We start from the raw sequence: 24,212 nt of genomic DNA, 5'->3' as shown, positions 1-24,212 counted from the left end.
ATCTTGGGCATAATAAAATTTCCAGAGTAATTTTTAACAAATATTTAGCCTGTTCTTACATTAAAGCTCTTTTCCCCTTCTGTAAAAAGAAAGAGGCTGTACTACATATGGAACTAGAAGAAAATGGTAGTTGAAAAATTACAGCAGTGAACTAAGAGGAGAAGAATGTTTATAAAAAGAAAGTCAGCTGAACAGGATACTTTCCGAGACAATTCATATTAGCGATAGTGCATATAATTTATTTCTTACGCCAGGGCAGTGAGTTATCACTTGAACTTGTTAAGAGTGTGATCGCTAAATGAACATACATCTTCTGCTGTGTTGCTTCTGTTATGCTACTGTTTTTAAAAACATGCAGTAATCTATTCCTGTTGGTAATCTGTCCAAACTGTTAATGTTTCTTGCTAAGTATGTAGAGGAGTGTCTCCATGAGCCAATTTTTTTTTTCAAGAATATAATCAGTATCTGATAGCTTGACGTTTTTTGTTACTATTTTCCTTTGGTTGAATCGTGATTGCAGAATTTGATCAAATATTTCTGGAAGGAATGTTCATGTCAACTTCTGTGATTGCTAAAGTGGAAGTATTATATTGCATAGTCTCAGCAGCAAAGTGCTGTGGTGTTATTTTAACTGTACCAGCAGCTCTACTTAAATGAGGAACAAATGCTGGCGTGTACCAAGCTTGAATTTAAGGCACCCAGCAAATGACTTTAACAGTATGTTTGATTTTTCTGTTGCTCTCGTTTATTTGTCCCCAAGCCTTTGAGAGAATGTCTCTTCAAATAGAGCTTTAAACTCTCCCCGAGATGCTCAGCTGTTAGGCTTTTTCTTTTCTTCCTCCTACAGAGGAAACCTTTGCTCAGCGTGGCATCAGTGTTCATTATGCTGAGTTGTCTAACAAAGGTCACTGTTTCTAGCGTGACTTGTGTTGTGTGGGATGTTATCTTGGTCTTAAAATTTTTAAAAGTACTCAGCAACTTATCTGCAGAATCCTTCCTCCTTACCTGAGAGTTGCTACAGCTGGAGAGGTAGTTCAGTTGATACAGTAGCTGGAGATGAATATCACCAGTGCTAGCAATGCCCCCATGGACCTTGAAGACCTCCTGGATGATACATCTTCCAGTTCTATGGATTGGAATCTATGAAGTCAAACTAATACCCGGTTTTCAGCTAGAGAAGCAAGCATGAAATTGTTGCTTTTCGAGGGCAACCAAGGGAAAGCCACTTTCAGAATGGGTCATTTACGCTACAAGCTTCCTATTTGCCCACTTTTCCCATCCTGGGCTTCGAAGAAGTACTTGAAGGAGAGTGAAGTACAATCAGCATTCCTTTCACGCGGCTGTAGTGTGTTTTGAGAGAGCTTTGTGAAGCTCTGTGAAGGGTGAGTGCCGCTGTATTAAGACAAAAACTGGATTTGATTCCACTTTGACCTGAACCAAGACTGACAAGTGTTTCGCAGACAGTTATGATATAAAGACTTTAAAATAGATGCAGTAGAAATTTTTTCTTTCTAAGTTGATGTTGAAAACAGTTTCTCTTTATGTTCTTCCACTGAAATCCAAAAATGAGCTTATTGAACTGTAATGCATCTCTGACAATGTACTTCAAGGCACAAACCCTTGTCTCTCAAGTCTGAAACAGAACTTAGGAAGCGCTGTTGTAGGAAGTGAGTTGGGAGATTTGTTGCTGCATGCTTCGTGCCTTCCTTTAATATTAAAGCAAGCTATATAAAATCTAATATAAGCTTGAAGGCAATTAATTTTTACCGATGAGTTGTGTGGTTTCAGATAGTATCTAAGTTGCTTTGAAAACAGTAAGAACTGGATGCAAATATTTTAATTAAGTTATCTCCTGAACTTGGAAAGAGGTTGGAATTATAGTCTAGGATTTATCATGCCGTAGTCTGGCGTGCCTAACGCAGGTGATGTGGCTACACATTGTGACATGATGGATTTTGGGCAGCTCTGTGGTATATCTGTCATAACTTATTGAAAATTGCACGTATACATATATTTATGGAAAGAGAAACTTGTCCAGATGTTTATCAGACTGAATAGAATCTCAGCTTATTTTTCCTCCTGCTCATATTGAAATGTACTAATGCTGAAAGTAGCTGAAATGTGGAGAAATTACTGTTTACTTAGGCTCTTGTCAAGTTACCAGGGTTAAAAATATTGGGGGGAAAAACTAAGAAACTGCTTTTATGAAACTTCTAAAGATGAGATGCAATTTTTAACGCTAGCTTTAAGAAGTTTGCATTTAAAGTAATATAGTGACTTAACTGAATAAGTAGTTCTTCATGTTAGAAGGCAATTAAGAATTGGAATCTTGAAGCCTTTTTAACTGCATGTGAAGTCAAAATTAACTTTGAAGATTCACAGCTCGTTTTCAGTCTGATGTGCATTAGATAATTCCCTTTGAGTTTAATTTCCAAAATAAATTTAGATAATGAATAATCAGCTACTATGACATTCCAAAGGTGGAGCACATGCAAGTGGTAAAAAAAAAAAAAAGGTAAGATTTTGAAAACAATGCATCGAGTGTCCTGAGACCAGAGGGGTTTTTTGGGAGCCTCTGGAAGCTCCGTGGAAAATCTATTATGGCTCATCTAGAAACTGTCTTGTTTGCAGCCACAAATTACTTGGTTTTGGAAATAAGAGTGAATAGTATCATGACTAAACACAGCAAATGTGCTTTAAACTTGTCCTGTTACGTTAGTCAATTTGAAGTGCATTTTAAGAGCTTGTAGCTTTGTGAAAACAGACTTTTCAGATCTGCCTGTGACAGGAGATGGACTTTCAAAGGTGGTTTGCTGTCTTCTGAATATCTGAAATAACACTTCCACTCCGTTAAAGTGCCTGGTATCTGTCAGCCTCCGCTGGAGCCAAACAATGAGGAGAAGCCTGTAGGTAAACTGGTCATCGATGTCAGGAGCTTGTTGTGGAAATATCTTTAAATTTTGTTTTAAAATAAGCAATGCAGGTGTTATTGGTATTTTTGAGGCTGAAACCTTTTCCCCCTCCAAGCTGCGTGTTTTCATTAAAATCCTTTAAAAAATTGATCATTTTTTTCCTTTGTTCTGCTAGAATATCTAAAGTAGCTAAAGCATGAATCTGTCTTGAGTGTAACACGTGGTGCCCTTTTGCTTATCGGGTAATATTAATGGTTTAAATTTGCTGCTTTTAGACAACAGGCTGACTGGATTTCTTTGGTTATGTAGGACTGAAAAAAGCACTACATTTAAGATAAATCTTCATGAGTTAAAGTATCTCTAAATTACAGGGAAGTAATAAGGTTCTAGACGGCATAAATACCCTTCAATGATAGAATGCGTCAGAAAAAAATTGCCTGTTTTCAGATTGACAAAGCAAAGTACAATCCCTCTATCTGGATTGTAATGAGATTCCTGATCAGGCACCACATCATTTTAAAGCATATTATTTTAAAATGGCATTAAAAAATCACTATATATCAAGCAAAGTGCCACACCTGCTCACAAATCCCTAAGTTTTTTCTTCGTTTTAGTCTTTTTCTTGGAAAAATGCGTTCTGCTTACGTGAAGAGGGGAGGGGCTGACAGGCTGATGAGAAAAAGGAAGCTAGGAGGAAGGCCATTCTCAAGTACTTTTGAAAGCACAAAGTAAGCTTTAAAAGTATAGAGAAGTGTTTTATTTCCCCGTTGAGTTCTTGATGATTCTTCTTAAATGCTTGATGCCTGGGGAAGGGAACAAACTCAGTGCCCACTACTGAAAAGGCTCAGCTGTTTTCCCTCCCATTGTTTGATTCCCAGGCTCTCATCTACTTTGCTTCCTGTCTTTGTTGAAAATTCAGGCTTATTTACTGTTGGAAACGCATTACCAAAAGAGCTGTGGAACAGTACCTTGTATGGATTTTCTTGTTTTGGAATAAGTGTCTGCAGCTTAACTGCTGTTTTATGTCATTGTTGATGGTCTCTTGTGTTAGCACGCACTGTAAGAACAAACGAATTTTTGGCCACTTGTTTGGAATGAGCTGTAGTTAACAAACATAGGAGTTAAGCAAAGCACTGGGGAGAAATATTGACTTTAGCAGCCTGCTTACTGTGCACTTTGCATATTATTTCATGGCATGCTTAGATATTTCCATGGCTAGCTGTTTCCTGTTTTTGTGGGCAAACACATGACCTGCCTGTAGTTGATGGCTGCAGTTCTTCACCAAATGCTTTTGGTCAGTTTTTTTGACAAGTCTTCGGCACTTTAAAAGCTAAAACACCACTTCTGTTAAACTCTGAAAGGTGTCAACGGAAGAAAAAATATGTATGAAAACTGGTCCTGTTGCTTTGTTCTAAAAGCACTCCAAGTATTTCACCCTTTGCAGGTTTTTTTTATCGCCGAGATGGGAGTGAAGTGCTGCTCTAGGATCTGTTAAGCAACCAAGTGACGTTTTGAGTCAAAAATACCCGTTGGGAACCTGGCAGAAAGGAAGTGGTTAACACGTTCTGCAGAGTCCTAGACACCCATGGTATTACAGTTATGATCTGGAAAACGTTGAGCTTTGTGCTTGTCATTTAATGTGTGGTTAGCCATTAAGAAGCACACGTAAAAGCTTTTGAAACCCCGTGGGAGAGAGATATTGTATATTGCTTTTTCTCGTTGATTCTAAAAACATGTCCAATGAGGAGCCAGGGGTTATTTAGAGATCAAAGACTTCGGCTTCAGACGTAGCATGAGATGTTTCCGTATGGTGTGGCCAGTTATGTGCGCCTCCAGCTTGAATAATCTGTGCTTCCTCTTCCTGGGGAGCTCTTACTGCTGCGAACTGAGGGAGCTGCAGACAGCGGAAGATTGGAGCTCAGATGCTTCTAAGAAACAAGTTCAGGATGAAAGAGGGCATAGGAGAGCCTGAAGGATTGGAGACAACCCCTGATGACTTTCCACAACTCATATTTGATCTGAGTCCACATTTTGGAACACACAATTTAGGGATATTCATTGTGATTCTTTGTAAACAAGACATTTTTGCTTTGAATTCATTAAGTTTCTGGAAGGAGGAAGGAGATGTGATCTTTAAACTCTTGTGTTCTGAATATAGAATGAACCTTCTGAGAATTTGCAAGGAAATCTGTTAATTAGCTCAAGTTAAAATTAATTACAGGTTAGTCTTAAGTGGTCTGTATTCTCCCCAGTGAACTCATCTTCAAGTTTTTCATGTAGCTTAAAATTACTGTGTATATATTTTAAATGAGGAATTAGACTGTTAAGCTGAATTACTAGCTCTTTTTATCTCATTTTTGTATGTAGTTGAGACAGGTAAGGTTAGCAGCTCAGGTAGAATGTTAAGCAAGGCCTACTACAGGTAATTTAATCATTCTGCTTTCTCATAGTGTATTTGCATGTCAGTTGTTTCTGTTGTAATGTCAGTGATGTTTGAGGTGAGTCACGTCAATAACTCACACTGGTAGAAGAGATGGTGGCAGCATCGGTGCAAAGCCTCTCTTGGAAGGACTGGCTGGCATCACCTGGGCTCTGCTGCAGTGTGGAGCAATGTTACCAAAAGAAGACAAGCAAGCACAAACCATCACAAGCTGAGATCAGGTCCTGAGCTCTTGGCTTCTCTCTGTGTCACTCTTGCTCAAGATATACTGATTTCAGCCCAGTTTGTAGAGGCTTTCAGCCTGTGGTTCACAAAATGTGTGGCTTCCCATTACAGCTAAGTTAGCGTACCCTGTGTTCTTGTTGCTGTCTTACAAAGATGCTGCAGTTTGTTGGCAAGCCAGTTCAGGGAGATAGGTTGGTCAAAAGCCATCCTGGGGGGAAAAAACAAATAAATGTTGTCTGCCCGATTGCCTCAGCTGCCTCACTTAGGGCTGATGAGCACCCCTGTGGGAGCAGGCGCTCATCCCCTCCTGCACTGTTGGTGAGATGATGGCAGCTGGCTGCAAGAGAGCAAGAGCAGGAGCAAGTCAGCGCGGCGTTTGTCAGTGCATGTTGCACTGCAGGAGCCCCTGGTTCCACGGGGAATAATTAGGGCTCTGTGGTTCGAGAAATGCAGAAACTGACTGCTGTAACAGTAAGTGGGAGGGCATTAGGAACTTGATTCAGCACTCCTGAGGCCTGGTGCTATTGAGCAGCGCAGGGTATTTGCACATTGTGCTTAACAGCTTGCAAATAGAGATTTTTGGGAGTTGGTGTAAATAGGAATCTGCCCTTATCTTAGAAAAATAAAATGAAGGTGTTATTTTGTATGATCTAACGTGGAAGCTTGCATTCTCACTGGGTTGTCTTCCGCGTTTTGTATTCGTAATTTGAACATTGTGTCTTGGATTCCTCTTGGGTGTGGCTTTATGATATCTAGGTGTAGAGTGTGTGTATCAGTAAACATGAAAATAAACATGTCAGTCTGTTGGCACCTAACAGCTCTGATTCTGAGGATAGCACAGGAATTGTGGGAGGGGGCAAAGAGAAGCTACCTTTTAGTATTGAAAATGTTTTTGTTTCAGCTGGCTTAATTATTTCTTAATTATATACATTTGGCTTCTCTAAGATTAGCATTTCAAGACTTTGTCATGATCAGACTTACAAGGTTAGCCCCCCAGATCTATTTTTAAAATTTCTTGTTGGATAATTACAACAGTGTTTTCATTCTGACATTGTTTGTAGTCTCAGTATTTGAGCATAGGTGTTTTCTTGGAATATATGCAGATCGTTCTGTGTAACAGTTTGAAATCTATATTGCAAAATTCTTATAACATCTTGGCCTCTCTAACCGGTACCTTTCTGTCTTGCCTGCCGCCGCTGGAATATTAGATTGCTTTGAGCCTAATAGATATCATTTTGTGAAAATGAATATTTCTGTGGCGATGGTGAGGATGGTAACGTGTCATTTATATTTGTTTATGCCACAACAGAAGGGGAACAATTAGTTTCCTGATGAGAGCACTTCCTTCCTTGAGTGTATTGTGTGTTTTCAGTTAGTGCAAAATGCGAGTGCCATAACCACTAGCCCGGTTCAGGAACATCAGTCAGCGGAATCCGTTCCAGAGGACATTTTGCTGGCTATTTCATTCAGCGTGTAAATTGTACTTCTTAATTTGCAAAACTCTCTCTTTGCTGTGCAATTCATTGGCCTGTGGATAAATTCTTCATTACTGAATTCACGGCTCTATGAAATTACTTATTTCTATTGAAGTGTTTCATGGTCTGCGTGGCGCAGCTACTGATGCCGTAATGAACAGGGTTTAATGCAATTTCACTTGAAGTTGGTTGTTGTGTTGACTGAATTGATTCCTGCTTTTATTTGTCTGCCTTGCCTTGCTGTAAAGGAGGGTAAAGAACAAGAAGTGATTGTAATCTAGGGTTTTAAGAATCTTTTAGAAAAGAAACAAAGGAATCTCAACTGTATTTTAATTGACTTGTCTTTTGAAGCTAGTGATATTCTTCTTTTTATTTTAGTGGTAAGCAGACTTGGGGCCTAGAAGCTGCACCACCTTTACCTGCCAGTGCATTGCTGTTACCTGGTTATTGGTACCCTGGTGATCGGTTTGGATGTGGGGAAAAGAATTGCGTGCTGTCTCTTAATGAGCACCACTGTTCTGAATTGTACCGGGAGGCCCAGCTAGCTAGTGCGCTGTGTGTCTGCCAGTGGCCAGCGTCTGTCCCCCTTTAGGGGAGAGGATACGAATGAGCTGATCGTGGTAATCCTCTCTGATGCTCTTTCAGTCCATGGTGGTGTGTCCTGACAGCCCTTCTGGTCCGGAGTGCACCTGTGGTGTGTAATAGCACCGTATGTGGTTGGTTTCCTGGGCCTGCCCAATTCCTTTCTGGAAGTAAGCGAGCTCCCTGACATGACACCCTCCAGCAGGAGCCTGTGCTTCATGACACATCCTGTCAAGAGAGATATCCTTTATCCAGAGCCTGGCTCGGTTTCACACCACCTGCTCCCTGTATTGGAAGAGACGGTGCAACCCTCTCACATCCTTCATGCTGCTTGCTCAGTTATAGATCCGTGTGTTGCCTCCCTCAGACCTGAAATTCTTCTTTTTCATGCTGATGGGTCCTCGGCTCTTTAATAGTTTGATTCTGTATGAGGAACTGCTCTTGTTCTGTACTGTTGATCTTCCGCCGTCACCTTCAAACCTTTTTGAGCCTTCTGCTACATCAGACACGTATGTAAGGTTAAGATCTATATTTTATTCAATGTTACATTTAACTTCCTAGCTTGAGCTTTTTTTTTCCAGGCCTCAGACCCTCTCCTGCTGCACTTGGATGACATTACTTTGACATCAGTGAATGCTCAAGAAGTAATTGATGCACTTAATAGAGTACAGCTGCTTTTTACCTGGCAGCGGATATTTTGCTGGCCCACAAGCCAGACCCAGACATTCGAGCCACACTACTTATCTTGAATTCTATCTTCTTGGCAAAGATTTCCTTCCTGTGCTGGTTGTGCTCCTGGTAGAGTGAAATCACTGGTGCAGTAGTTAGAGACCGCTTGCCTCTGGGCCAAATTAAAACCTGGTGGGTGCAGTCAGAGACAATGAAGTCAAACCTGTTCGGCTGAGCCTTCGTGGGGCGGCAGGGAAGGGGGGTGTTGATCTGCATGGAGATCAGGAGACTTTGTTCTTTGTGCAGTACAAGTCTTTAACCTTTCAGCTAATGCTTTAATGAGGAATTCTGAGCTTATCCTGTAACGATGTTGTAGTCATCCTTTCCTCCCCCACTATTAAATTATATTTTGTCTATGCAGCAATAATTTTATTTAAGAAAAACATGTTCCAGATGTTCAGCGTGTTTTAATAGGACTGCTTGTTGAAAGTGTTTGTGATTTGAAGACCAAAAAAGCGTCGAATACCATTTTTAGCTTTTATAAAGGCAAGACTTAAGCATGGAACAATCAGTGAGGAATATTTGACAGATCCAAAAATAGATCCTCAATGGACACAGTAGAATTGCAGCAGAATTTTAAAGCAGAACTGACTGCAGAGGATCCAGGCATGCAGGATGATGTTGACTGGGAAGGAACGGAGAAACTAAATACTAAAATCTGCTCTCAGTGTATCAGCGTGGCAGTATCCCGTGCACTTGTGAGATGCCTGTTGGCAAGGCTGAACATAGTTGTCGTTGTTCAGCTGTTGTAAGATGTGTAATGATTATTTGCAAGCAATAGTAAGACAAGCTTTTAATGGTTTACAGTCCTTCAATATGCGTCTCTTAATCTCAAAGATGTGTTTCTGTGTTGTTTAAGGGTTTATATATTGCCATTGTTGCAGAGAAAGGGGAAGTGCTTGAGAATAGCTCACATTCCCCAGTAATCACATGTTGGTCGCCAAGCATTTAAGCTTTCGCTGGCCTCTTGCCAGCTCTTCTGTGATGCTTTTTTGGAGGTCAGCCTCTCCTCTGTAGTGCTTTAACCTTGAACCAAAACGGTCGTGTCCTGTGCGACTGGGGTCAGAAGCCAAGTTTCCTCTCCTAGAAACCAGTGGAGCTGATTCTAATTGCAAGGCACATTCTGTCAAACCAAGTGTTGTGCTCACAGCTCTGTGGCTTCTGAGCCAGAACTGATTTCCATCTGTCTTGCTTGGAACACGGGCTGAGCAAAGACTCCTTTTCTTTGTAAAATAGTTTTACATGTACATTTAATACAAATAAAGGGAAATTGCAAGTCAGTCTGTTGCTCTTACTCCCACTACGACAACTAAGGTCGGGATATACTAAAGAGCAACGTACACCAGTATGGCTCTAAGGTTTGTCCTTGATGTTCCACCTTCAACCTAGACCACAGCAGTGTCAGTTTTTCTTTTTTTTTTCCTTCCAACCAGCATTTTAATACTGGTTTCCCCGTCACAAGCCAGCCTAACCTGAGTGGTCAGGCTTTCCTAGCTTACTCCAGAGGAAAGGAAGATGAAAATTACTTTATTTACATGCAGCCTGTTGGAGTTTTCTGTTCTTATGTTTTTTTTCTAGAGGAAGAAGTGGTACTTGCCCAACTTCTCTTTTTCTAGTCTCTTGTTTTAGAGATTCGCGTCTCAAGACTGTGCAGAGGCTATAATTGGAGTTGTAAGCTGTTAGCCTCACTGTTCAGCGGAGTGGCACTGTGCTCTGGGCTCTTTCAGTCTCTCTGGACTTCTTGAAGGGAGGAAAAGAATGAATGATCCTCCTGTGAGCATCTCTGGAGCAAGCAGGTGTAACTCCTAACTTCTCATAGTTGCTATCCAGTTTCTCCTCAGATCCTACCCCAGTCATTCTCTGAAGATGGGCGTTCAGGCTCCTGTACAGAGAAGCAAGTCTTGCACAGTTTCAGGGGTGCAAGCGTATTCACGCAAACCACAAATGACTTGTATCTGTTTTAAAGAAACCACTCTTCAATTAAAGTACTGTTGAGGCATGCCTGTGGTTGTTAAAGGTCATTTTTTAGCAGATAAGAGACAGAATGCTAGCTCTTGTGTCAGGGTCAGATTCATTATCCCCAAACTGTTTTTTTGCCTGCTGAATCAGTGTACCTTTACTGCCAAAAGCTTGAATAAAGCTGCATTAAATCATTGACATGTTTATTTTGTATCTGGAAGAAGGCTGTGTCTCTGCATGTAGCAGAATGGTTCTTAGGCTGTTAAGAGCCAGTTCCCTCCCAGTCTTATTCCACGCAGCTGTACGGAACAATCACGCTGCTCTAATTTTGCTGGTAAAGCTTCTCTGTGGGACCACTTCTCTGAAATGAAAATGACCGGCTAATGAATAGTATCCATGCAGGAAAGGGAATCAAGTAGTATCCATGCACGTATTGAGAGGGTTAAATGCTAAACCACACAGAAAGAGCCTGTGTGGGTGGCTTGACTGGTCACATCACCCTTGAGAACAGAGGCTTTCTGTGTCTGGCTATTGCTCCTGGTGCAGGAAGGCAGAGGCTCGCTCACTGCCTGCCGTACGTGGGTTACCACAGTTGCATAACTCAACAGTGAATTACCAGTAAAATTCCACTGACCCAGAAGATTGCTTCATAGCCTGTTTTGAATCTCCTGCTTTATTTATAAGGTCTAAATTATTTTAATGAAATATTAAAATATTAAACTAACTTTATTCAAGCTTGAAAACACTGGATGCCAAAGCTGATTCACTTACTCTGTAGCCTACGCATCCACTACAGAGGAAGCTTACTCCAGGCCTTCCTGAGCCCCTTAACTTTGCTTCTGCTTCTTGCATTTTATGCCCTATGCTGCTTCTGGTTTGAGGCAGTCCTAAGCAAATATGTGATTTTTTTTTAGTATAATTCAAATTTGTCAAGAAGGCTTTATGAATATGTATTGTCGAGTTATAAGCTCAGAATTTTATTGATGTTTGCAGTTGTAGGGGCTATCTAAATGGAGCATCCTTTTAACAAGCTGCCCATGAAACCCATTTCTTTTCTGGTTTGTATGCTGTTAGAAAAATGAATTCTTCATTTGTTCTTCTTGTAGGATGCAAACTAAAACTGTATGTAAACTTTTAAAATTCCGACAAGGAAAGGGGAGTTTTTCTGAAGTGTATTACTATCTTCTCGAGGTTTGGTTTGATGTTTTCTCCAACTTTTAATAGTAGTAGAAGGTAGGTAGTTCTAAATCCTGTTAATGAAAGTGATACCAATGTGCATAATCCTATCTAGTTCAGTACGAACTTCTCAGAAATAAATCTCTGCAACGCGTACCTAGGGGCATATTTACTGCAAACAGTGTACTGTGAGTGACTAACGGTTTTTGCAGTAGGTATGCTGTGATTTCAGTTAGACTCTTGCTATCCCTGCATGGTGGCCTCAAAGGAAACAACTTTAACCACATGCAAGACAAACCTTTTTAAGATGGGTACATACGTTTTGGAGTCTGATGCAGGTGATACGATGATTTATTGATCTGTCCTGTTTTCGTGATTGCTTTTCCAAATGATTTGGATGATACAATAAAACAGTACACTTGCTAAGTTTTCAGGCATCTCTATAACATGATATTTGAGTGCCTTGGACCTTAGAGAGAAAGCCAGTTCCCAAGAACTAGCCTGCTGGGTAGTTATTAAGGCTGTTTAAACTGCCAAGCTATGCATTTGGTCTGTATTTAGAATGTACTTAAAGGCAATGGTGAGCAACGTGGTAACCATGGCAATGCTGCTTGAGCTGAGGAGGTGAACAGAAATGCCTGTTTGTGTTAGTTTATTCCACTCGCTTGAGTGCTTTGTAGCAGTGTTACCCCATGAAAGGTCCTCTTGGCAGAAATCTGGGGCAGTGTGCGATATGTGCCGTGTAAGCAGCACTCCAAGCTCTTCGGAACACTTTTATTTATAATATTTCAGTGCTGTTTCCTAATTTTTATGGTTTCTGGTGTGTGTAAGCTATTGTTACGCCTGAAATTTAACGTGGAGCTGTTCCTTTCACCCTGCAGAAACCTTCAGAGACATAAAATAGGTGTGAAGTGGCCTGGACTGTGTCTACAGGGCTGTGCTGAGATAAGCGCTGATACACGTAACAGGAAGTAATGGCTTTGTTCCTTGTGGAAAAGCTACAAGGGCTCTTTTGAAAGGTTGTTTTGATTCCACTGTGTACATCCCCTGTATGTTTTGTGTGACGGATGGTAAGTGTTGGGAAGGATGGTGATCCGAAAGCAAACAAAGAATTACCTCTAGATTTTTATAGTCTCAAGTAGAGTATCTTATTTGAGCGAAAGCACAGGAATAGCTTCTGTGCTGTTCCTGACTCCAGAGAGATTTTAAATTTATTGTTGCTTCCAGTTAAATCAAATCCCTTCATTTAATATTACAGAGTAGCTACTGAAATTGAGTTTACTCTGTGCTGGTTTGTTTTGTCAAGTTTGTTCACAATGTCTTCATTGCTTTCAGACACTTTCAACTTGGTTTCAGGAATTTGTGGAATGGATGTGAAGGTCAGAAGCTTTCTTGCTGTTTTGGATTTTAAGCAGCAAATTTCTTTGCCTGCTTTGCATGTGGCAGGCCTCTTAAACCTTCTTAGTAGAACAAGTAGGTATTGTTTATTCTCTGACGTCCGCAGGATTATTTTAGAAGCTTTTTATTGGATCCGTTCATGTTGTCTAGGGGTAGGATATATTTGAAACCTGCAAGAAGCATCACTGGTACTTAATTTAACTTTAAAGTACTACAGGCCTCTAAAACAGCTAAATGTGAAAATGGACAGAAGAGTCCTGCTCTCTTCATACAAAGTATTGAAAGCTAAGGCTTTATATAGTTAAGCTAAGGTGTGAATTTAAATGTACTGGAATAGATCTCCCTTCTCCTCCCTTCCTGTTTCTACATGCATGTTTGTACAGGTATGAGTGGGTCATTCATAGCAATGTAGGGTCTTAAATCCTTTCCACTGAAACTTGAATAAATCAAAAGGACCCCTTTAAACAAGTATAAGAGCATCAAAAGAAGACAAGGTGGATTAGGGATTATACTCTTTTGTACACCTAATAAAAACTTTGTTTCTATACCCAACTCTTGAGTGACAAGAGTAGCTGTCAGCGGTGAAAATTTAATGGCTTTGGTGAATGCCAGGGAAAGAAATGGTTTCTTGTTCACCTCTGCTTATAGTTGGTTTCAGTTCCCTCAGCTCTTGGTTTCCTGGAGAATTTCTCAGGAATTTCCATTCCACTAAAGGAGAGGAGAGCTGAGGCAGCTCAGCGTGTTGGCTTGACTGTTTCCAAATGCTGCTCTAGAGACAAGGATACTGCAAACAGCAAGTCATCCTAGCACTTCCTACAAGATCAAGTGGAGCCCTGGTGGTGCTAATGAAATGCTTTCTGTAGCGATCTTCCTGTTTGTAGGGTCAGCTGGACTGTGTAGAGCACAGGTTGCTTAACGCCTGTGGGTGTCTGAAGCATGGCGAATACTTCAAGATCTGTGAATACTTCAAGATCTGCGCAGGATCCAGTAAAGTCTGCGGCAGTGACCGATTCAGGATGTGAGTCTCTGAGACCACCAGGATTTTTAAGATGAGAAATGGGTCCGGGCTGTAATTCTGAGCCCCACTTCAGTGCAATATCATAAATAGCGTGTGGTATAGAAATGTTCAAAGGCTTTAAGGGCATTTGTTGAACAGTATAGAAAGTGAGTTTTGTATTTAATTTCATAGGAATCTGAATATTGTGCTGCAGTGAGTTCTCAAACCAGTGATAACTTTTCTTCCCAGATACTCTGCCTGAGAGCTCTGTCCGTGGCACTGAGAGCATCTGGGATCATATTTCAATCTTCTCTCACCATTTGAGAAATGAATTTTACACTAAAGGCTAATTAGTGAACAGTCTGTGTGGAGTAGGCTCTTGTTAGTACTTGTCTAATAAATGGTACAATCGTGTATTTGTGTAGTCTAAACTTTAAAAAAAAAAATAAAACTTCGAATCCTGAAAAGCCATTGTATAGTTCATAAGTATTTGAATTACGTAGGGAATGCTTTGCTTTGGTACAGGGTATGTGAACAGTACAGGTACTGCGTGCTCGAGTGCTATAAGCTTCCAGTCTAAATGCACTAATGAGCATTTAATCAGGAAGTCCTAGGTCAATAACACTTCGTACATTTGTGTAATGAACAAGAACTTTTTAGCCTCTAAAATGAAGCAGAATTCTTGTCTTATTGATGTTGACTTGTCTTATTGATTTTTCTATGTAATTTATGGACGGGTTATTTATTTTATCTTGGATATGCTTAATAGCTCTCATTAATACTTAAAGGCCAAGTTTCATCTCGTGCCAGGGACCAGAGGGTGAATACAGCATTCCTGCCCCCAAGGTAATTGTGCAACACCAGGGTGAAATGCTTTTGGACTGCAACAGAGGGAGCATAGAAGATGACCAAAGTGAGGACCAGGTGCAGTTGCAAGCTTAAAGCGTGCTGGGTAGGAGGAGTTGTGGTGCAGTTACTGTTTCCTGGAGTTCGGGGTAAGGGGCTACTCAGCTACTGGCTTTTGGTGAGTAGCCAGGTGAATATCAGCCAGTTCTCACTTGCAGAGCTTCACCAGCATACGTCCCACCGTGTGATACAGCTGTCCCCTCAACCATCTGCGAGGCTGTCGGATTGAATGTTCTGCCAGTTCTTCTCTGCTATTCACACCCTCCTCAAGTATAGCTCAGTTTGTAAAGGCTGGAGTTTTGTCTCTTCAGTGAAATTCTTCTCTCCAGAAAATGGAAGATTGTTTTCCTTCCAAAATTCATACATTAAAAGGAAGGTATATTCAAATGTTGAGTCTTAGGTTTCTTTTTAACAAAACAAAATGGAACGCAAAACATTTTTTTAAAGGACACTTGCTACTTACTTCAATTTTCTGGATTTTAAAAATCTTTGAAGTATCTGTCATTCGGGTGAAGGATTATCTGAATTCAAACAAAGGGTTTCTATATGAAGTATTTACTGATGTACTTTTTCATTGCTTAAATCTAGTTCCGTGATTAGTAGTTATGCAAGCATTTTGTTTGCTGGTCCTGTTGTGACAGCTGACAGCTTAACCACAGGTGAATCTTCCTGGAGAATCTTCCCGGAGAAGCTCTGGAAGAGCATATTGCATTACAATCTTAATTTGAATCCTTTAAAAACTTTCCTTAGCAGAAATCACAATAGAAGGCCTAAACTTTTTTTCCCTACTTGTAAAGTAAGTCAGTGTTTCTTCTCTATACTGTTAAGAAATGTAGAAGGGAAAGGTCTGTTGCATCTAGTACCTGCTTTTACACATACCAGTTGTGCTGTGGGTCATATTCTCGGTATTTAAAAATCTGATTAGTCATAGAATCATTAAGGTTGGAAAAGCCCTACAAGATCATGTGGTCCAACCATCCCCCTACTACCAATGTCACCCACCAAACCATGTCCCCAAGCACCACGTCCAGCCTTTCCTTGAACACCCCCAGGGACGGTGACTCCACCACCTCCCTGGGCAACCCGTCCCACTGCCTGACTGCTCTTTCTGAGAAGAAATGTCTCTTCATTTCCAACCGGAGTTGGAAGTCCTGATTCGTCTATTGATGGCAAAGACTGGGCCAAGATTTGCAAATAAGTGAAAAATAAGGTTGGTCAAACCACCTCATCCTTGTCAAGGACTAGAAACCTGCATATAGATCACTTTTTTGTCAGATGATGCCCTGTAATTCATGCATTGGTCTGAATCTGCTTCTTTCATGCTCATTGTCTGTAGTGCTATGTAAGCCTCATTTGTAATCTCGTGTAACTAAAGCTGCCTTGGTCTTTTCCTGATAAAGAGAGTTCTTAGAACTGAGTCACTGCCAAGCAGCCTTTGTTCCTCAGAAATAAGAAAATAACTTCTTTGGAAATGAGAGCAATTAATGAACTGAAAATGGAGTGAAGGGGGAAAAAAACACTTAAGCCTATTTCTGAATAGGCAACTGCTGTGGAAAGCCATGCTGATGGGGAGAGCTGACTGCAGAAAAGAGAAGTTTAGCTGTGCTCCTTGCCTGATAGCAGGGCTTTGGCTCATAACAGGGAAGTTTGAGGTCTGTTTGGCCTTCCAGAATTTGCTTCACCGAAGTGTTCCTTTCTAAAGAGCTGACTACCCCTATATTAAAGATTTTGCTTCCCAAATTGCAGCCCAATTCACTTTCTCTTCCCGTGACTGGGAATACTACCTTCCCCAGAGACTATTTCTGGAGCTTTTTGAGGTATATCCTCTCTAGCCATCTGCTTTCTTCCACCCACCCCCAGCTGATCACTAACACAACTAGCTAGCGTGCATGAGATGCACTAGCAGTGAGATACGTGCTTCTTCATAGAGGTGTAATGATTTTTAAACTTTGATCTTTATTTTGAAGAGGTGAACAGCAATATATGAGAGCTGAGAAGGTATTTGCTGATTTGCGAGAGTTAATCCAGAGTTGTTTCTTTCCAAATGCAGCTGCCAAGAATTTGAAGCCTTTCGGTTGGCCTCCCATGAGTCAATGTTTTTCCTATTGATCTGCTGTGCCCTAATGCAGGGGGGAAGGAAGGGGATATAGCGATATACAGCAACGCTCAGGCTGCTGGAATGCAGTCTGTTGAGCTAGTGGTTGAGCGACCCTTTTTGCTTCTTGTGTTTTTATGAATAATTCAGGAATTCAACACTTGCAGCGGGTCGAAAAGCCTGGTGAACATTGGCATGCATCTGCAAATTAGCACCCAAGCACGGTCCGGTATTGCAGGCGTAAATTAGTTTGTGTGTGGCACACACAAAAAGCAAAGGACTAGATTTGGTTGTCACAATGAGTCTCTCTTGGGATGCCCTTGAAGAATGTTGTGCTGTTCTTAAAAGGTTACTTTTTATAGCAGTTTTGAACAGAAAACTAGAAAATGCAGCATCTTAGCAGCTTGTTTCATGTAATTTAGCTATTAAAATACTCAACGTGCTTAATTTTCTGAATGATGACTAAGATTCCTACTTGCATTTTAGCAGATTTGCATCTTTATTTAGAGGATTCAGCTACTAGAAGAATAACAGGACAGGACAAGATCGCTTGCAAGTTTTGTCGGACTATTTTCGTCTGTATGTAGAAGTTACTTCTAATGGAAAAACTGAACGATCCCTATCCTTTAAGGCAAGAGACTGGGGCCCTTGTATAGGAAATATGTATTTCCTACTGAATATATTCATCTGGCCAGAACTTATTATATGAGTAACTTATTTAGGTAAATGACTGACCTTCCAGAGATTTGGGCACATGCCATTCTCAAATTGTCAAGATAATTTTGTTAGTTGTAGGTATGGTTTGAGAGGCAAAAAGCCAGAACATCTTTGGTCTTCCCGAAAATCGGGGTTGGGGTCATACCTAAACGCAGTCCTAAAGGTGGTATTTTGAAAGGATCCCAGTATTGCTAAGATTGCAATCTAAGGACGGCAGCAGCAAGCATAATTCCCTTGGACACGAGAAATGACTGCAATGGGATTAAAATAGTCTTACTTCTGAATTGCTTTCATGTCTTTAAACACAGCTGAAATACTAGCAAAGATAAAAGTAAAATAAATCCTGTTATTTTGACTCTACCCCGAACATGAGTTGCTAAGGGAAGCAGTTGGAGAAGAGGCTTTAATACAGTGCTATTTTGGTTGAAATTATGCTTGTCAATGTCCTCGCTGTTCACATGCATTAAGGAAGTTAAGGGTTTATATAATGAGCGCATGAAATTTGAAGTTCAAGCTGCTTCACCATACTGTGTTTTTCTTGATACACAATGCCAGCTTTTAATAAATCAGAGTACATAAATGGTCGAGGCTGGTAGGAAATCTTAATAGTACATTATTAGGGAACAACAGAATTGTAGGCGAAAATCTTTTCAAAGGTCTGTACATCCACATCTATCCTTCTGAAAGAGGCACTGACTTCTGAGGTCCAGCACCATCTTGAGAATGTGCACACCAGCTCTTCTTATTTTGTTACGTATCAGAATCTCCACTTAGCCTACTTTTTTTTAATGTGACAGAATAAAATGATAACATTTTAAGTACCGTCCCTGCAACATCCTTCCTAGACGCATTTAGTCCCAGGTCAAGAGCATTGTCTTCTTGCATTCCAACCTCGTCCAGCAGTATTACTGCAGCTGCTCTGCTTTTGAGGAACTAATTGGCTTTTGTGATTGTATCTATTACAGTACAATTGCAATCCTGAAAGGAGATGCATAGTATCTAACATTTTTATTTGTAAAGAGACCTACTATGTAGAAAAATGCATGTCATCTTATACTCCGCTTTATCAGACTGCTGAAGGAATATTGGATAATACAGTTTAGTTGTTTCCAGTCCAGCTTTGCTGACAGGAAAATTTGTTCAAAACACCTTGATGCTGAACAATCAATTCAACAATCAATTTCTAGAAAAAAAGCAGGATTTTATTTTTTGAATGTTCTCAGGCTCTTTTAATAGCTCCAGTTTTGGCCATACGTACTCCGCTTTGACCCGTGTGTTGTCTATTGATTGCTGTACCATTCTTAAATTGCAGGTTTTCCTCCTGTACTCTGTTGGTCCGTGGTGAAGCAAGACCTCTCTCTCAGTATCCTGTAGTCTTTAGCAGCTTTTTCCTGCCTGCTCTGCAGTGTGAAAGAGAACTGTTTGCCACATGTGGAGGAGACAGCTATGCTTAAACCAGATTGACAATTTTGATGTGGCTACAGTTTACTATAATCGCTTTTTCTTCAAACAGTGCTGTGCTGAGAAATGATGCATTACAAGAACATATGGCAGTGGTACATAACTTGAATAAAACCAGCCTAATTTAAGAGCCCAATAAAATTTACTGTGAAGAGTTTTCAATAGTATGTGTGCACATTCTTTAGGGAAGAAAGAATCCTGTGTTGCTGTTAATCTCTTTGAAACCTTTGAGTACTTTGCTGTAAGCGTAGTGTGTGCCAGCTTTTGGCAGATAATTATTTTGTTCTCTTCCAGATTGAACCCATTCAATTCAGTCATCCCATTCAGAACAAATTCTTATTAGGCTTTTTTTTTTTGCTTGCAGTTCAGTAAACACTTCTAGCAGGTACTGTTGAAAGTGTTCACGGGGCAACTGCGAAGCTTTTTGAGCACTTAAGATGAGAAATGCATCAACATGTGCAATGGATGGTGCTTGCAAAGACTTGGTATAGAGGTTCCTCAGATGGGGAGACATTGTTCTGATGCAAAAGTGTAAAAAAAAAAAAACAAAACCAACAACAAAAAACACAAATGAACAACAAAAAAAACCTTCAAAAATAATGAGTAATATTACAGATATTTTGCAAACTGAAGAGGAAGTAGATAGTTGTTGTAACATAAGTTCCCCAAATAAAAGCAGAATTTTATTTTAAAGAAGTCTGAAAACCAGAAGTACTTCTCAATTCTGCTTCTGCTGGAAATCTTTTTTTTTTCCCCCTTGGCTTTAGGGCAGCAGTTAATGTAGTTGCAATAGTGGTTAGCAAGCCTGTGTTCCAAATAATTCATCGAGAGGGCTGAGGTATTCCTGTACAACTGTAAAATGTATAGCCTTTGTCCAGAACAAGAAGACCCTCATAAAATAAGAAAATTCATTCATACCATATTAATAGGACCCATCCTCCCTTTCTCCTGGAGCTGTAAAAGTTTTTTCCCTACTGCTTGCTATTGTGTTATAACATTAATACTCTGTCACTTCTATTGTGCTCGTCTCTGAACCCAGAAATTATTTCTATTCTTAATTTAAACAATACCAGCTGTGCACAAATGAGAAGTTTGCAAAAAGGCTCATGTGTACTCACTGCTTGTACTTCTAGCATATTACAGAGGAGCTTTATGAACTCAGGGCAATCATGCTGCAAAAATGTTCAAAAAATATTCATGAAGGGGAAAAAAGCTGGCATTGTTTTAGTGCATCGCACCACTGTCACCATAGTAACACTGCTACATTTGAACCCTGGTAGCAAACGAAGTATTTTTATTCTTGTAAAGGGAAAACTAAGAGACCTTTTCTCTTCCAGTGCTATCATTGCATACTTCTTGCAGCTGCTGCTTATTTTCTTCCACACCCTATCCCTGTTGATGCTGTTCCTGTGCTGCAACCCAACGATATTAAGAGCAGTTAAAACTATTTAAAAGGACAGAGTGGATATTTTAGCCCTTTTTAAAGGATTTTGTCCCATGTTCTGCTCTCAGATTTACTTTGTTATTGCAGTTTTTTTCTGCACTGGGACACCTTGCAAATCCTACCTGTCGTACGAGGTTTTGATACTAATAGCAAAAAGGAAAGAATTCACAGTTTGGAAGGAAAGCTAAAAAAAACAGTTACATCACTAGTCCACTAGTTGGGGGGGGGGGGGGGGGGCGGAAATAATATAGAGGAAAGCGGAGGTATACCACTGACTATGAAAGAAAAGGAAAAAAAAGTGTATTCTCCAGCCATGGTTGGTTCTAAAACTAAAATTCATCGGGATTCCTAGTGGGGGTAACCCCCCTTTTCCTTTTACTCGTGTTACCAATTCCCAATTTTTAGCTATCCCTGTCTGAGTTTTATTTAACCCCATCTCCCCAGTGTGCATCAAGTATTAAAGAGATCAACTCATTTATATGAGTGTGTTCTTTAACTAGAGTCACAGCTATCGCATTGTGGCAAAAAGTTTATACTTTCCAAAGTACGAAATGGCCTCGTTTTATTGGAAAGACTTACTGTATGTTGTTGAACAAAATTGTAAGCTGATAAACTGTGCAGTGAAAGCGTTATGAACACTGCGTAGGGAGCTTGAGAGCTCCATCAGCTTAAGAAATAGGCTTTGAAATGTTTTTATTAGGCCTCTGGGAGCTGTATGGAAAACCCTCTAGACAGCTTGGTGAAACACCGATAATTAGCTTGTGGGGTTTTTTTAATCCAACATATAATTGTTTTGTCCTGTAGTATTTTAGAACTAGAGGGTCTTATTTTCCTGTTACTCCTGACAGGAGGATTGTCTTTGTGCATAATGAACAATTTCCTTTTGGAGGAAAGGGGTGGGGGGGAATGAGGTGTTTCGTCCGTTGTTTTAGAAATTGCTTTACTGGAGTGGGGCTGTGTTAGGAACTTCTTAAGAAATGGTTTGTCTGGAATGTGCTGTGATTTTTCAGCTGTAATGCGGACTCCAGGAAGGATCCCTTCTAATAAAGGTGTAAAAATTTGAAGCTGCCTTCCAATGCTGGTGATGTCAGCGAAGGAACACTACACACACCCTCAAGGCTTAATTGTGATAATAGCTTGTTTTCTTCTCTTTCCATCTTTGTAGGCTTATGAAAGAAGGTTTCCTACATGCCCTCTGATTCCTATGTTTGTAGCCAGTGATACAGTAAACGAATACAAGAGCGAGGATGAAGCCATCCATGTGATTGAACGGCGCTGCAAGCTAGATATAGATGCACCACGACTGTTGAAAAAGGTGATTAGATTTGAAGTGCCAGTTTTACATTTTTGGATGTTGTTTCACAGGAATGTTGTATCTTAACAGAATCTATGGTATCTTCCTCAGATTGCAGGAGTGGATTACGTCTACTTTGTCCAGAAGAACTCTCTGAACAGACGAGAAAGGACTTTGCATATAGAAGCCTACAATGAAACCTTCTCTAATAGAGTCATTATTAACGAACACTGCTGTTACACAGTGAGTAACAGGCTCTTGATGGTGCCACAGATGGAATTAAGTCAGTGTTTAGATTTCAAAACTCAAACAGAAGTTGGGTTGTTCTTGGCTTTTGCCTTGCAAGAAAAAATAACCAACACAGCGCCATGAGTGATAATTGTTGTTAGTGTTAAATGTAACACGCTTGCTTGAAGAACTGAAACAAGTTTGGCACCCTCTTGCTTGAGCATCTTCTCAGATAGCAGAACACAACATAATTCGCGGTGCTTGACAGCTCTGTTTAAGCAAATCTGTGGTCTGTAATAGCAGTGTGGGGCTTGTCGAGGCTGATGATACCCTGACAGAACTGTTAAAGGAAAGTTCAGCATAGCTTATTTGCCTTCTGCTCAGCTCAAATGTTTGTTGTCAGCAGTGTTTTAACCTAGCTCTTTCCATCGTGGCTGTTTTTGGTCTTCAGTGCAGATGTTTTCTGATACAAAGGAGTTCGGTGGTGTGCTTACTGCAATGTTCTGGTTGTGGCTTTTCATAGTGTCTTAGCCCGTACCCATAGGCTGATGCAGCACACATTCATAGAAGTAAAACTTTGAATGGATTTTAAAGGTCAGATGCAAGTTAGCAAATGTAACCCACTTATTAGCACTGTAGCATTCTTTTTTAGCACAGCTAATAACTTAAATGTTTCCTATTGTCTACAGAACCGTGGTTGAAAGGTCACTACAATTCAAACCCACTTGACACTAATAGCCTATTTTTTTATTATTATTTCTGCAATTATTTCAAAGGCACATTTAAAAATACTCTTCCACCTGTAATTTTTCTGTGGAAGATGCATTTAAACAGGGGAAATGTGGCACAAAAAAGTGCACGTGGTAAATATGTACAAAGCATGATGCTTCTCCTTGGCCTAACTCTACTTGATCAAGAAACTAGTAGTGGTAGGTAAATACAAAACCAGAAACTTTTTTAAGAATAAATTATTTTAAAAAATCATTTTTTTTAATTAAAATATATTACTTTGATCGAAATAATGGAAGGACAGAAAGATTCTTAAACGTTATTGTTATGGTTTGTGTTTATTTAATTGGTACAAGCTATTTGTGTACCTCCGATTCACCAGTGCAGAAGAAACAAAGGAGGGGAATTGTTTGCTTTGTTTTTTTGTAGTTGTCTTGCTATAAAGTATTAAAACTGTTCTAGGCAGTTCTAGCATGTTCTGAGGTGGAGGGGGAACCTTAGGGTGCCAGGACAGCTGCATACTCAGAAATCCAGGGTGCCATGATGTTTCTTTATAACAGTGAGTTCTGAGCCCAGACCGGATTGCTATGTAAGTTATGAAGACAGTTGGGAGTGCTCTAAATTTAAAAAGGCAAGAAAGTAGCAAAGGCCTCCCTGATTCAGCTGTGAAACAAATGAGAAGTTTACAGTTCTTCTGTAGCATTGTCACAGCAGAACAAAGTTAAATGATTTTCTGTCTACAAAATACCGAGGTACTTAGTAGGTTAAAGAGGGATCTACTTGTTGTGGTATGTCAGTTGCAAACATGTCTAGACTGCAGTGCTGGAGAAATACGTACACTGTACTCACTGCACTCTTGAAGCTAGCTGGCCGTGGTCTATCACTCCAACCTGCAGCAGCAGCAAGTTCACTGTGGAACTCTGTTCCACTGATACACTACAGTTGCAGCCCATATCTACAATGAGATACTGTTAATTGTGTAAATGTGCAAGTCCTTTGTGCACTAGTATTTTCCAACGCTCCCCTTGCTTGTTAAGACAATGTGCTGTGCTAGCTATGGGACTGCAGGAGGGCTTCTCAGCTTTTTGTTCTTTAGTGTTGGCTTTTCTGATCTGTGTTTTGCAAATGAAGCAACAGGCTGCAAATTCTTCTTGCGTGTGTTTGGTTATATGAACCTGAAAGAGAAGAGAGAGTCATTTCAAATATTTTGAGGAAAAAGAATACCAAATACTAAGTTGTATGATCTCCTTTTAACTAATAGGTTCATCCAGACAACGAAGACTGGACCTGTTTTGAACAGTCAGCAAGTCTGGATATAAAATCTTTTTTTGGTTTTGAAAGCACAGTGGAAAAGATTGCCATGAAGCAGTACACCAGCAATATTAAAAAGGTGAGCTTGCAGTTGTGAAGGAGGTGCCTGGCTCTAAGTTACCAAAAGATAATGT

The 24,212-nt window shown here is 40.2% G+C and overlaps 1 protein-coding gene across 1 annotated transcript in view; it reads left to right on the top strand.

Annotated features, from left to right (window-relative positions):
* The window catches only part of SEC14L1 (SEC14 like lipid binding 1), a 43,918-nt gene that overhangs the window by 2,875 nt on the left and 16,831 nt on the right, over positions 1–24,212 (top strand). Inside the window, exons 3-5 of the mRNA XM_083804942.1 lie at positions 21,682–21,831; positions 21,922–22,053; positions 24,029–24,157. Coding sequence (XP_083661068.1) covers positions 21,682–21,831; positions 21,922–22,053; positions 24,029–24,157 — 411 coding nt within the window. The remainder of the gene's footprint in view (positions 1–21,681; positions 21,832–21,921; positions 22,054–24,028; positions 24,158–24,212) is intronic.

The sequence above is a fragment of the Anser anser genome (genome assembly GCF_964211835.1).
Source record: "Anser anser genome assembly, chromosome: 19".
NCBI lineage: Eukaryota > Metazoa > Chordata > Aves > Anseriformes > Anatidae > Anser > Anser anser.
Note: the sequence above shows the minus strand (reverse complement) of the source record. Positions and strands in the feature narration are given on the sequence as shown.